The sequence below is a fragment of the Pleurodeles waltl genome, chromosome 10 (genome assembly GCF_031143425.1).
Source record: "Pleurodeles waltl isolate 20211129_DDA chromosome 10, aPleWal1.hap1.20221129, whole genome shotgun sequence".
NCBI lineage: Eukaryota > Metazoa > Chordata > Amphibia > Caudata > Salamandridae > Pleurodeles > Pleurodeles waltl.
In genome coordinates, this window is record NC_090449.1 from 100,887,619 (window position 1) to 100,903,197 (window position 15,579).

Here is a 15,579-nt window from a genome sequence, read left to right on the forward strand (position 1 = left end):
GTACATCTGTTCGTGGCATGAGACGCTGCAGATTCACATGCGCCCTCCCGCCTCCCCGGGAGCCTGTAGCCGTTATAAGTTGATAAAACTTGTAAATTTGTAAATATATACTTTTTTATACACATTATGTACACACATACTCACTCCATTGCATGGGCACATTTACTATATACACAACTCCTACCTCACCCTCTGCGGGGAAAACAATTTAAGATGGAGTCGACGCCCATGCGCAATGGAGCCGAAAGGGAGGAGTCCCTCGGTCTCGTGACTCGAAAAGACTTCTTCGAAGAAAAACAACATATATATATATATATATATAACAGTGAGTCCCTGGATGTCACATACAACTCTTTTGGAGACTGTGCATACATAAATCCATGTTCAATTAACATAATCAATTAATTTTTATCATATCCCATCCAAGTCTAAAAGGCGGAAAGGTAAGGGCCAACTACAACACGTCAGCAGCAGACAGAAGACTTATGTTTAGTGTCAACAGCAAACATCAAACAGTACACATACATAAAACAATCATGCTCCCAGTACCCCATTAGTCATATGTAGATTACCTCATTAGGTTTCAGCACATTATATCACCGAATCTACAAACAGCCATTGGTTAATTAAACAGCATTCTAGTGGTTGGAAGCAGTGAAATTAGGGGTCCTTTAACAACACATACAACTGTGAAGAATATTAGGAGAAAATACATGTGATATGATCACCAGACCTCACTGTGTGCTAAATAAATATGTAAGGACCGGGAAAAAAACACAAGTTCAACCCACATCTTGTAAACTCCTAGAGCATAACCTCTAAAATAAAGATTTAAAGCTACAGCTGTGTGGGTGTGTTTGTGTGTATGTCCACAGAGCAGCTCTCCTACAGTTCTCTCGACCACTTCAAACGGCGGTTTGGGCTGATTGGTGTGGAAAGCCCCGTAAATGCACTATTTCCATGCTGTCCGGAAGAAACCCCAAAGTACGAGCCTTTGTGCTGCAAAGTGTTTATTTAGGTAAGAGCAATAATACCCAACGCGTTTCAGGGATTTCTCCCCTTGTTAACTGGTCGTCCAAGTTACTCCCCGCTGCGCACGGCTGAAGGCTGTGTGTGGCTAGATGCACGTGGGGGAGCTGGCCCTAGGCAAAGTCTTTTGACCAACCACTAGCTGCATTAAAAAAAAACAAAAAACATAGAAATTCACTGAAAAAAACAAAGTTACAGGGCCGTTATAGTTAGGTTCTGAATTTCCTTACTCCAAACTATAGATATTTAGCTGATATTGTTATTTCTTTCAAGTAACTGTAACTCGTACCCCAAAGTACCTATAAACTCTCCCTTGCCATGCACAGCTAATTACCCCACATATTACATCATTGATATCTTCTGTGGCATCATTGATAGTATCACTGCAGCATTTGCAATAAATTTATTGATGAGAAAACTGTGCATGACAGGGGCACGGTTTATAATTACCTTAGGGCACGAGTTAGTTACTTGAAATACCTCTAGCTATAACATCCCTGTAACCTTTGTGTTTTTTTTTTTTTATGTGTGTACATACATATATATTTATTATCTACTGTCAGTAGCCAATAGGTAGTTATAGTTAGGATCCTGTTTCCACGGGAAATACGTTTTTTTTGATGTGCCTATATCTTTGGTGGAGTTTGACAGATCGGCACACAATTTTGCAAAAAAAAGTGTGCCAGTAATTCTTGTTGCACATGGGACGTTTTTGGGTGATCTGTCAAGTGGAGGCTAAGAAAAAGGGTTCGTAAAAAAAATGTTTCTCATGTTAATTCCCATAGGAGTTTTGAACCTGACTACAGCCCAAACCACTGGACGGAATTACACCAAATTTGGCCGAAAGCTAGTCTTTGTTCTGCAGATTCTTCTTTTCGTTACTTGGTATAAATCCATTCAGTAGTTGTTAAAAAGTTTAGAGAAATCCAAATGTGTATATCCAGGCCCATGGTTTCCCCCGACCTCTTCATGAAGAATCACAAGCTTGTGCAAGGAAATGGACAGCTCTGACTGCCAACACTTCAACCAGGAAGTGTTGTCCTGCCATCTTTGCAAATGGCTTTAGACAAGCCCCACAAAAAAGTAAAAAAGAATAGGGTACAGTGTAGGAATACCCTGACCTCCAAGCCTTGGTCTTGGGGACCCAGAGTGAATCCTGCAGGTCAAAAAAGCATTTTTTTTTTTTTTTTTAATAATAAAAAAAATTGGAGCAAATTTGTGAAATACGTGGCCAAAAACAAAAAAAGCACAGGCTCCCGCGCTTCTTTTAATTGTAGCCCCTGGGTGGTCCAGGCCCAGGGGGCTTGCGAGGTTTATTAAAACAAAGAAAATGGGGGGGTCGTATACGGGTCTCCCCTCCAAGGGCTTAAAAATTGCCTGGGGACCACCACCTCCACAGGGTTACAAATGAAATGCTTAGACCCCTGAGCCTGGGGGGTGGGGAGTGGGAATGTAACTTGCACACTACTTCTCAGGGCTATAAATACATTGTTTCGGAGTGGTGCAGACCCCCCAAGCCTGGGGACCTCACACCCCAGGGGAAGAAACACCGAGCACATGCATATGGGGGGGCGCGATGTTCCCCCTCAAGCTATCGGTGGCCCTGGGGATCGCCGCCTGCTGTATTCTGAGGTGCCAAAGCAAACTCTATGGTTCCAGATGATAGGAGCTGTCTAAGTGCTCCCACCCACTGGAAGTGGAGGTTTCATCTTTTTCCTAGCCCGCAGACATATGGGCAGGGACAGAGATTAAACGATTGCTGCTACACTGAGGCAGCTGTCTTTCCAGCAGCTCACTCCGTGCAGCAGCAGTGCCGGCTCCAGCAGGAGGTGGGGAGCCGGCTGGGACTACAGGGGCCTTGAGGCTCCCCTTAGGTCCCCATTGTTCACATTCGGGACCTAGGGCCCTCATGTTGAATGGGCCCCAGGGGAAGGGGTTCTTGGGGCCTAAATCGGCCAAGGGTGGGGGGTGCTGTGCAGCCCCTCTCCCCTATTCAATGAAGATGGGGGATGGGGTCCCAGGGCTGAGATTAGCCTGGGGAGGTGGGCGCTGTGTGGAATCCTCCCCCCTATTCACTGAAGGCATTGCCTTGGGGGGGGTCCCTAGGGCGTCCTGGCCTGTTACTCATTTCACAGAATTTAATCCATAACATGAAGCACTTACAGATATAAACATAGCAGTTGTCCCCGTTTAAGCTCTACTTCTGTAAAAGAGAAATGATCCTAACGCCTGGGCTTGGTGAAGGGCAAAGCAAGTATGTTTTCTCGGCAATTCCACATTGAAAATCGATCTGAAATCCTTTGCGGATGTGACTGCACATTTGATCTATTGGAGTGCAATATGTATGTGACTGTGACGAGCGGGTTCTTTGTTGTCCTGTCCTGGTGAGAGCAGGAGTTTCCAAATATGGAATTCACTTGGATGCTTCCCTGTTTGGCCCTGCCTCCCATATTAGTATCGAAAGGACTTCCTGCCTATTGCCAGGATGATGAAGACCTTAATAAGTGGCTTCCTCAGCGCATTACCCGACGATTTTTGTGATGAGATCTTGGTACCAAGGAATATGAGGACATCTCGACAAAACAAAGAAGCACTTCATATAGTGAAGAGGGAGGGCCCTTATTTGATGGAGATTTACTTCTGTGTAGTTCCATTGTCTTTTCTATAGGAAGATTCATGTTATCACATATTTCTGGATATAGAGGCACCAGGAACAATCATATTGGCAAAACGCACACAAGGTCACTGGTGACATTTCCTTGTGCTCCATTACACAGCTGTAGTGTGGAATATGTGCTGGACATTTACCCAAGGCGGCAGAAAGAACTCCACATGGGTAGACATTTTGTAAAAAAATAAAAAATAAAAAAAAACTCACACCCACTCAGATGCACTCACCCATCCAGACGCTCTCACTCACCCACAACCCTACTCACTCATGTGCTCACTCACAGACCCACTTAAACACTCACATGCCCTTTCAGACATTCATGCACCCACTCACAGATCTACTCAGGCACTCGCACACCCACACACAGACTGACTGAGACACTTATGCACTCACTAGCAAAGTACTGTCAAAGGTTAGTGGTTACAGATAGGAAATTAAAAAAAACTTAGAAATTCACCTAAAAACAAAGGTTACAGGGATGTTCTAGTTAGGAAATAGAATTTTTTTTAAAAACTTGAAAATTCAATAAAAAAACAAAGGTTGCAGGGACGTTAGTTAGGCTCACATTTCACTAATACAAAACCAGTGAAATTAAGCAGCAATAGTTAACTGAGTTAACTATAACTTGCACCCCGCATTGCTCTGCTTATGACCTCGCATATTAAATCACTCGTGACCTGGTCAATGATATCACTGACATCCTCCGCAGCAGCGCTCTCGCACTTCTATACAATCTCTCATACACCCATGCACCCACAGAAAGTATATTTTCTGTACTACTGAGTGATACTATTTTAACTTTTGTAGTACCTTCGTGTATATGCTTAACACTTAAACTTTTAGAAAACACTCACTCACTGGATGATGTCACTGACCATGTCATAAGCAACGTAAAATGTGAGGCCATAAGCAGTGCATTGCGGGGTGTTAGTTATAGTTAGCTCATGTAACTATAACTGCTTAATTTCACTGGTTTTGTGCAAGTGAAATGTGAGCCTAACTATAACATCCCTGTAACCATTGTTTTTTTTTGTTGTTTTTTTTCTAGTGTACATATAGCCATAGGTTCAATAGCATGTGTGGCTGTAGATACACCTGCTTTGCATAAGCGTGACATCTAGTGTTGGGTCCGGAGTGGTGTAACTTGTTTTGTTTTTCTTTGAAGAAGCTTTTCGAGTCACAGGATCGAGTGACTCCTCCTCTCGGCGATACTGCACATGGGCATCAAGTCCTTTTGTTAGATCGTTTTGTCCACAGGCGGGAGAGTAAAGTAGTGTAAAGAGAGTAAGAGATAAAGATGTCCATGCACTATATCTACATATATACAATATTACTTGCCTGAACATTAGCAAGTGTCTCCTGTAGATGGACTATTGGCACTTTTGCGGGCAGTTGACGTAACAGAATGGGGAGGAACCTGAGCCTTTATGAACAAAGGGTCTGTTAGTGCAGCCTTATTAATATTTATTTAGCACTACATGCCACGAACTGATGTCTACTGGTAAGTAACCTTTTCCATACAGATATGTGTGTGTACCTTCAGACGGGGAGTGAACCGTATCTTATAAAAAGGATTAAACTGTTTAATATTTATATACCCAACCAATTTTCTCTTGAAACTAAATCCAGTTCCTCCCCTCAATTTGTAGGTGTTTGCACTTAGTTACTAACCTGTGCTGATTTATTACTTATTGCCAAAACGCCTGTCAGTCTTCCCTGAGAGCCTAATTTTTGTGTTTAGGTATAGTGCTATTTGTGTGCAAAAATGATTTTACATTTTTTTTTAATAATTATCCAAATTGCTTGGCAGAATTCCATAATTGGAATGTAATTGAAATATTGAAATAGCAGACATGGTGCCTAGATGGCAATAAATAAGCCACAAATCTTCACAGAGAATTTTCTCTATCTGTCTTGCTAATCTTTAAATACCTATTGGTAAAACATGATTCATCAAAACACTTGGTGTTTCTTACTGTGGTATTGGATAAATGTATGCAAGAATATAAAATTTTAATTGCTCTCGTGATGAAACATACAATGTCCTTGGTCTATGTGACTATAGTGAATAATTCTCATGTAAAAATTGATGCACCAAAATCCAGGTGGGATGACAATATTGGTCCATCGATATTTCAGAGGGTGTGAGTAACCTTTGTCCTAGTTTCATATTGCTTGAGAATGTCCTGGGATACTACCTTCCTAGAATAGTCATTACCTGCTCATCCCACATACTAACTAAAGCATGGCCGCCGGCTCTCACGAGCCAGATATAATGCTGTAGGCCATTTCCTGCTGGGCCAGCGGGAAACTTCACACTGGTGGCAATCTACCCATCGGGACCTCAGCTGACTGGCTTTTGCGTCTGCCAAAGTCATAATAAGGCCCATAATTCTTTTGGGGTATTTTACTTTCTCTTCCTTGAGTTTTAGTTCCATGATACATTTGGGTGACCATGCACCTTAGCAATTCTGACACCATAAACCATGAGATTCAAAATTATGATGAAGTGCAATGTTTTTTTTCAATGCTATTAAAAGATTATGGTTTGACGGTCTTTTGGAATGTCAGTTCTGCTTCTTTGTCAAAACTGAAGTCTTCCAAAATTATGAAAGAAAGTAGTTTTGTTGATGATCAGAGAGCTGAACAGCATTTTTCATACAGCTGGGATGCATTTTGACCTCCTATGTACCTCCTGACCCCAGGGATGTACTATGAAATTTTAAAGACCGAGACTAAAAAAAATTCTAAGCTTTAGTTTCCAGTATGGAAATCAGATTTAATTTGGGTGGCACAAAGGTGCTTGCCCATTATCTATTTTTTAAAGTAAAGATGCTCTGGTTAGGATTCGATTAGAATAGGAAAAAAAACAGAAAATAATTGAACTGTATTTTGAATCAAGTTAAGTGTGTTTGCATATGGCTTGTGTTTTCAGCCCAACAATAATATGGTATGCTGTTGATCACTTAGGTTGATGGAGTATGTAAAAAGGATGATTCATCAATGCAATTGTGTGACAAATGCTACATGTGTTAGCTTTTGTATTAAAGGTCTCCCTGCAAAATACTAATTTATTGTGAAATTGAAAATTATGTAATTTTATACCAAACTGTATTAGTCATTACTTAAGGGGAATAGAAAAGTTTATGAAACTAACAATATAAAACATTTTGAGACATGATGATATATTTGCTTGTATGTTATGCAGTGCCCTGTTTCATAGTGTAGTCCATGCTTGCCTGGTGCCTATGGTTTCACCCCAGACCTTGGCCCACCTAACTACACTGATTACCCTAGCCTATAATTACTGGGAAATTACAAAGCCCACTTTCAGTTGAGTAGTAGTTCTGGGCCTGCTTCAGCATGAGCCTTATAGGGTGCTTACACTTGAAGCTGAAATAAGGTAGTAGGAATGTTGTTAGGGAGCCTCTCTCCCGTGTTTTGAGATAAGTATTTTTTTCTTCACTTCCGGAATGGCAGGTGAATGCTCATTTGTGACAGATTCGTCAAAGAATGACAGGTAGTATCTGTAGCTTTTCACAGATATATGAACATTGCAGAAGTCTATATAACATCCATTTGCATTGCACATTTAGAAGTAAACAGTTAGGTTTTTTTTCTTTTTGCAGAATGTTGTCTAGGTACATTGCATGCCAATAACATGCACTTATTGGTATGGTATATACTGTGATGCATGGAAAGGCTTGGTTGCAACTGTTAATCGTATTCTTACCATATATGCTTCTTAATACTCTCTATTCTTATTCTGAAGGTTTGTTGTATTGGGGACTTGAAGGAATTCTGTCTCTACTGCCTGTGTTAATCGGAAAAGGCGTACCCAAAACACAAAGAGAAGAATCCTCTATCCCTATCCAACAGCCTGATTATTCTGGCTCTAGTCCATCTCCAAAGGTAGGGTGTGTTAAGCTTTCCTCATGATCCTGTCTGTTGAAGAATGACAGTTTGTACTAGTTTTTATTTGTTGCAGTAATGTGTGAATTGGAAAGCAGAAAACTAAATAGTGATATGTTTGTGCCATCTTCGCTTAGGTTGCAGTACAGCTTGATTCTCATCATGTTGCAGAGTTAGAGAAACAGATATCTGTGTTGTCTGATAAATACCATCATCATGTTGAAGAATATAGTAAAATGGTGCTAATCCTTCAGAAGCTCGAACAGCAAGTTGCACAGATGGATGACAAAAGTGGAATGTCAGCAATGATAACAAATTTAATAAGCCAACATTTTCAGTCGCACACAGCTGGCCAAGCAGTTTTTTCAAGGGTAAGAATGTAATTCTATATTATATAGCGAACTTTATGAAAAGTGACGAGCTTCTAAATTTTGTTTACTAAACCCAAGACATGAAGTGCTGATGAGTTCTTGCAGGATTATTTTAAGATCGGTCCTTTAGCAGAACTTGATTCTCAAAATCAAAACTGTTAATTGGTGTCAAGCAGTTTTTTGTGATCTTCAGATTTTATGTTGGTGAACCCTACAGTTAAAATATGTTTGTTTAGTAAAAAGGCATTTAAATAAAGAATTATTTTTTTGTACTTGGTTATTGCTCAAATTTAAATATTGTGAGGATCAAAAAATATAGTCCAAATGGATTTCAACTTTCTGTGAGCCATTGCGTTTTTATTTCTTTTAATATAGTATTTTACAGATTTGTATTTATTTGTTTTTATTACACAGTTTAAATGATCATATCAACTTCTATTAAAGTTGTATAGTTTGTTTTCATATGGTCTGTTTTTAATGTATTTGGACAAATAAATCTAAATGTTAATTATTATAATGTAAAACCTTTGTAATGTACATCATTTTGTCATATTTAGTGTTTTTGTAACTGAGGTACTCAGTGATTTACAATTCTATATTTTCCAAAAAGGTTTACCCAATAGATTATTTAATTAAAGTTTTAATTGTGTGAGAATACATTTTTCAATTAATTGGTTTAATTTGTTATTGGTATATTTAATTTGGTACATTATGTTGATAGCAAACTGATACAGTGGCTTTGATTTATCAATTAATACCAGAAGTTGTTAATTCTCACAACATGCATTTGTACATTATCTGAAGCCCTACTGCTGCTGAATGAGAGAATTGTGGAACTCCTCCACTGGAAATGTATCCAAAATACCTTTCATTGACAGTTATATCCTTTGTGCCAATTAGAATATTTCTTACTGGTGTTGTTGGGTGGAATATCTCTCCTAATAAGACCTCTTGTAGCTCATCTTCCAGCTAGGTATGTTTTTGCGCCTTTTGCTGGTTACTTTTTAGTTTCCTTTTTCGTGTTTGGTTAATCAAACCATATGAGTGTTCATGACTTTGTATTTGTTAAGACATTGAGGTGATAATTTGCTATTGTGCCTATGCATATGATTCATATGTGGCTTATGCTGGAACTCTCAATGGGAGATGGTATGTCCTGTAGTCAGTCTGTTTAAGAATTCATATTCCATTTTTCATGTTCAAGATGTATTTTAATGGTTCTTTTTTCACAGGATGATTTCCAAGTTTACCATAAAAGTAATGATGAGCGTATTTTGAAGCTAGAAGATCTTTTTGCAAAACTCCTTGCCAAATCTGAGGTATGTTTTTATTATTTATTTTTGTTTTTTTTGTTTTTTTTTTGTGGTGCACATATAAGCATTTATATCTAATGGTGATAAATTAATATTCTTGCTATCAGTCACCAAAAGTGATCCCTGCATTAATTATAATTGGGTTGGTACCATATGGTGTGGAACTCCACACCAGCCTTCTCATTTTTCTGTGTCTGTTGATATTGACAAAATTGCAATAATCTATATTTATGAGAAAAGATGGTGTACAGTTGTTTCTTCCATGGCTCCTCAAAAGTCAGTTCAGTACAGGATGGCCTGCATCACTCCGGTGTACTTCATGAGATGGGGGCTGTATGTATACTTCCAAGGGTATATTTTCTGAGAATATGTTTGTTTGTGATTAAAATATTGTCTTTTTGACAAGACTCATTAGGATATTTTGTATATTTGATTTATCACGCCAGTTCATAAGCATGGAACAATTTCTAGACATTTGTGTATCTAGTCAGTTATACAGCCCATTGAAATTAATAGAAATGATCATAGATGCGATGTCTTTTTGTTTTCTCATTGTATTTCTCATAGATATGGGCAGTACCACTGGAGATATATGATGCTACAGTATTTAATCCTCTGATACATCATTAGCGTATTGCGGCAAAAAAATAGTTTCTAGTCCAAGCACCACAGAAGTTAATAAAAACATTTCAGAACACACCGGGAGAGGTGGAGTAAAAGCCAACACACACCCTCCACAAATAGATCATCATAGGCTAATGGGGGAGACCTGCTTAGGTCTTTGTCAGGATTGATACCAATTTGGGTATGATGATTACTCATGAGAGAGATTACTTTTATTGGACGACGGGGGACCTCATCCACTGATTGTGTATGCTTCATCATAGGCAACCTCTTTCCACCATGTTAAGATGGTACCACCAGGGGGGACTCAATCTCAGGTGGGAGGACATTCTTAGATAACATTTTACTGGATAAGAAGGGATCCATATCACTTAGAAATACCTGGTGGTAAACCAAGGTTATTTCTGGGTATGTCCGGTATATCTAAAAACAGTAGTAGGATAAAGTGAAGGCATAATGGGCACACCATCCATTAAACGCCAACATGTTTCTGCCCTGTCTCTCGCCAATAATGGTCATCGGCATTCATCAGGGTCAGCAGGGATCCTTATCAGACTGATCAACATTAGCTTAGTGAGTGTACAAATTATTTGGTGTCAGTCGATTCTACCTTGACATCAAGGTATATATCCTATAGAAATATAAAACATTGAAAATAGAAAGCTAGTGAAATCTCACATTAACTGACACAAGTCAATAAATGCATGCTGAAAACTTTCAGAGATTCACATGCTTGAATCATTCCGGACATCAACGTGGGAGTCACATGGTATATGAACATAACAGTATATATAATTACCATACGCCCTAATAGCAATGAACAGTCTCTTTAATAACATATCCAGTTCCTTCTTTTTTTTTTTTTTATAAAAGAGCCAAACGTAACTTATGACCAATCAGGTGACAGCACCTTCTAGAACACTACCAATAGAGGCCGATTCCCTCAGGTTTTCTAGCACAAATGGGAATTTGTATCCCTAGATAGAAGGGGAGCCTCTCCGGGGAAGAGGGTGGGTCGAAGATAACAATACTGGAGAATGAAGCTACAGGTAAGTAACTAATTTTGTTCTCCTGTATTGGATCTTTCATAGATTCAGATGCTTGAATCCGATTAGGAAGGAGTAAGTGAAATATTTGTCTACTGCGTATTAGCAGGTGGTGGGTCTTAATATGAAAAATCTTGGTAAGGTGGCATGCATATAGCATATTGACATGTATACATATGTCCATGTGTATAATAAACAAGGGTAGCGAACCCAAATGTATCCAACCACACGCATCACCTCCGTGCGTACATTTAAATGCCTCAAAGAAATGTGCTGCAGCTCTAGTCCACACAGCGTCTTTATTTAAACAGCATGTCACAGCAATAAACAGTAAATGTATATCTATACATATGTATATATAGTAAGAATGATTATAATCCTGATAATAGAAATGAATCCATGTAAAAACCTATTTCACTACAGAGGTCTAAAAGCATAAACAATGGAGGCTTACCTTATTGAAACAGATGGGGTAGCACTGCTTGACCAATTGCAGCATCAGTGCATTGAACCGACTCTAGGCAATAGTACTGCGTGAAGGAGTGTACACTTCTCCATATTGCCGCTCAACATATCTTGTCGAAAGGCACACCAGTGAAGAGGGCTGTAGATGTAGACTCTGCCCTGGTTGAGTGTGCTGTGGCCTTGCTCAACAAAGGTCGACCAGCTTTACAGTAACAAAACTGTATTTCGGCCAAAATCCATCTGGCTATTGTTGCTTTAGTCACTGGAGTTCCCATACGGATTTGACTATCAGTCAATCAGTATTTGTAAAGCACAGCTACTCACCTGTGACGGTTTCAAGGTGCTGGGGGGGAGGGGTGGGGCCTCTTCCGAAGAGCCACGTCTTGAGGTTCTTCGTGAAGATGGTGAGCGACTGGCTTTGTGTGAGGGCTAAAGGATACTAATAGTTGAGTAGTCTTCCTGAGAGTTTTTGTACGATGCAAGTAAAACTTGAGGCATCTTTTGAGATCGAAGGTATGCAAAGATCTTTCTGCCGGTGAGCTTGGATTCGGAAGGAAAGTTCTTAGAATTAATGGGTTAATTGAGCTGGAAATCACAAGGCACTTTAGGAATGAATCTCAGGTTTGTTTGAAGAATGACTGCATCATCTGTGAAGTGTAAAAAAAAGTTCCTGTGTCGTGAAAGCCTGAACTTCACTTACTCTTCTGGCGCTTGTAAGAGCCAGGAGTAAAGCAGTCTTCCAGATGAGGGATTTGAGGTCAGCCTTGTGTAGGGGCTCGAAAGGTTGCTTCAATAGTTGTGCTAAAACTATGTTTAGGTGCCAGTTAGGTGTTGGAGCCCTCACTGGAGGAAACACTAAAGCCTTTCAGGAATTGTTCAATGATCCTGTTGGAGTATAAGGAGGCAGAACCATGTCAATGGGCGTGTCTGGATTTTGCAGTCGGATGTACTTTTATAGAAGAATGAGCCGGACCTGAGTGAGCCAGAGAGAGCAGGTAAGGCAGGAGCTGTTCCTGTGATATTTGAGGAGGATCTAGGCCGGACTTCTGACACCACATGCAGAATCTTTTCCATTTTAATCTAAGTTTTCAAAGTTGGGTCTGCTCGCACCTAAAATCTCTGGTCACTCCTGCAAGATGTTCAGGTCTTTGAATTCAAGAGCCATGTTCACAAATGAGATGCTGGGTCTGGATGATGTACTTGCCTGTTGTTCATCGATAACAGCCGCTGGCATTGGGTGAATGTAGTTGACTTCGGATGGCAGGAGAATCTCAGAGCACCTTCGCAGTCACAGAAATTGTGGGAAAAGCGTAAGCAAATATCGCAGACCATCTTATCAAAAATGTATTCCCCCCACGATCATAAATGGGAAAGCCAGCTTGCGAAGTACTGGCATTTGCTGTTCTGTGGCGTCGCAAATAGGTCTAGAGTAGACTTCCCTCTAGAGATAATGTGTGATCCATTGTGGCTTGATACAGTTTCCATTCGTGACAGGTTCATGTCATTCTGCTGAGCCTGTACGCTAAAGTGTTGTTGCGTCTGTGAACGTGCTCCTCTCGGAGAGTGATGCTGTGCTTCATTGTTCAATTCCAAATCCTCTGTGCTTCTGACGATAGGGGTAATGATGGGGGACTGCCCTGCTTGTTTATATAAAATATGCTTGTTGTGTTGTCTGTGCGTAAGAGGACTAAAGTATTTCTATTCTCTGCAGTTAATTTCCCAAAGTTCTAAGTTGATATGCAGTGTTGTTTGAACCGCAGTCCACTGTCCTTGGACCTGCAATTCTTGTAAGTGTCCTCCTCATCCTTCTAGATATACATCTGTGGTGATAACATGTTTGGGGGCTGAGGAAGGAATGAGAGGCCTTTGATTAGATTGTGCGTAGATGTCCACCAACCTAATGCTGATATTATTCAAGGTGTAATCTTAATTGGATCCTCAAAAGACCCTGTTACTTGCAACCACTGTTTGCCGGCATTATTTAAGCATGTGAATCTGTGAAAGATAACAATACTGGAGAACTGAAGTTACAGGTAAGTAACTCATTTTTCGATGTGTTACTGGGCGGAAAACCAAAACATACATACACTTGCTAGGTGAAAATATGCATGAACGTGGATATTTCTTACCCTAATTTGGGGGATGCCAATCTTCATGGTCTGGAAGGAGACTGTACCCTCTATCGTCACACACTGATAATATATGGAAGAAATATGGAAGGTTCTATCGGTTAGTTAATTGATATACAAATGTAGAAAATACCTTCTGCTGTATTAGCTGTTGTCTGGGTCTCTTGGCACTCAAATCTCACAGTGTTGAGACTCCACTTAAGAAGTCATTCACATAGTGATATTTCTCCCTTCTCTTTTGGACTCTCTGGATGCCTGCATCTCTTCAGTTTTCAACCAGAGGAGTTGAAAGAACTAAAAACTTCAAGACAGGCCAGTTATTCATCTCAGTGGTCCCCTTCAAAGAGTGAGCTCACTTTTCAATCAGGGAGCTACCACGTGGATTTCAACTGTGATCAGTTTTTGCAACACAAGAGGTGGGCAGCCACTTCATGGTACTGTGAAGGCTCAGAAAATAAGGAGACTATACGTGACAGTGGCTCTTTGAAGGAGTGCCGTCCTTGATATTTGCATGGCAACCCTATGAAAGAGCTGCTGTACCTGTACAAAACACTATTGCCCTGATGGAGACTCTGTTCTTTGGAAAAACGCATCAAGGAGCATCATTTGTTAGTTACCCTACCTTCAGCTTTTACTGTGTGTCTAAATGTATGGTGTATGACTACTTGCTATTATCCTTTGAGTATGCAGCTCTATTAAAGATTCAGTGCTGGAGAAAAATGAGTTGCTTGCCTGCAACTATGGTACTCCAACATTGGTACCTTTCATAAATTCACATGAGATTCTATCTCTTCCCTGCTGGAAGTTCACCTCTGATCTACGATCCTTTGCCGCACATGCTTTGAAATGTGAGTGATGGTGGATGGAGTTCTAGTTCTTTCTAATGAGGTGAATGTTTTGGGAACTGGCATGGTTGACAATTTTTTAGGCACAGTTTGCTATTTTATTTTTACAGTGGGGCTCCCAGTTCGAGGTCTAGGAAGTTGACAAATACTAATGGTGCAAATCCAGTCGAGCCTAAATTATTGCGTTTGGAGGTCCTTCAGCTTTCTACTCTGGAAACAAAATTAACAGTATTTTTTATCTCAGACTTGACAGCTTTTACTGCAAGCAAAGCCTATCGTTTACAATATACGGATAGTGAGCTTCAACTCTGTCAACTTCACTCATTGATATAAGACATTCAGTGACGTTTTGGTTGATCCCAGAAGGGTATGTTCGATGGCATCTGTCGCTGTAGATACGCATGTTTTGCAATAGCTCGCCATCTGGTGTTGGGCCGGAGTGTTACAAGTTGTTTTTCTTCGAAGAAGTCTTTCGAGTCACGGGACCGAGTGACTCCTCCTTTTGTCTCCATTGCGCATGGGCGTCGACTCCATCTTCGATTGTTTTTTTTCCGCCATCGGGTTCGGACGTGTTCCTGTCGCTCCGAGTTTCGGAACGGAAAGATAGCTAATTTCGGAAGATTTTCGTCGGTATTGTTGCGTTCGGGATCGGCGTAGTTAGATTCAACACCGCGTCGAAGGATCGAAGAGCTCCGGTGCCCTTCGGGGTAGTTTTTCGATCCCCCGTCGGGGCCTGGTCGACCCGACCGCGTGCTGAAGAACGCCGATGGAACGGACCCCGTTCCGTTTCTGCCCCAAATGCCACAATAAATACCCCTATACAGACCAACACTTGGTCTGCAACCTGTGCCTGTCACCTGAGCACAGTGAAGACACCTGCGAGGCCTGTCGTGCGTTCCGGTCCCGAAAAACACTCCGAGACCGTCGAGCCAGAAGACTTCAGATGGCGTCCGCGCCGATAGCCCACCGAGAGTTCGAGGAACAAGAAGAGGAAGGTACCTTCTCGATCCAAGACTCAGACTCCGAAGGATTCGACGATACACAAACCGTGAGTAAGACGTCGAAGACCACTCAGAGGAAGATTTACAAGGCCCAGGGGACGCCACTGCCACCAGGCCATGGCTCCACCCATAAATTCGGTGACCGACCGTCGGCACCGAAAAAGGCCCAAACA

At 40.8% G+C, this 15,579-nt stretch overlaps 1 protein-coding gene across 11 annotated transcripts in view; it reads left to right on the top strand.

The window, feature by feature from the left end:
* SUN1 (Sad1 and UNC84 domain containing 1) overlaps positions 1-15,579 on the top strand; it is a 275,436-nt gene that overhangs the window by 163,415 nt on the left and 96,442 nt on the right. For all 11 annotated transcript variants that reach the window (XM_069209844.1, XM_069209846.1, XM_069209849.1 and 8 more), the window contains 3 exons: positions 7,473-7,612; positions 7,750-7,983; positions 9,216-9,302. In XM_069209844.1, the coding sequence (XP_069065945.1) occupies positions 7,473-7,612; positions 7,750-7,983; positions 9,216-9,302 (461 nt within the window). The remainder of the gene's footprint in view (positions 1-7,472; positions 7,613-7,749; positions 7,984-9,215; positions 9,303-15,579) is intronic.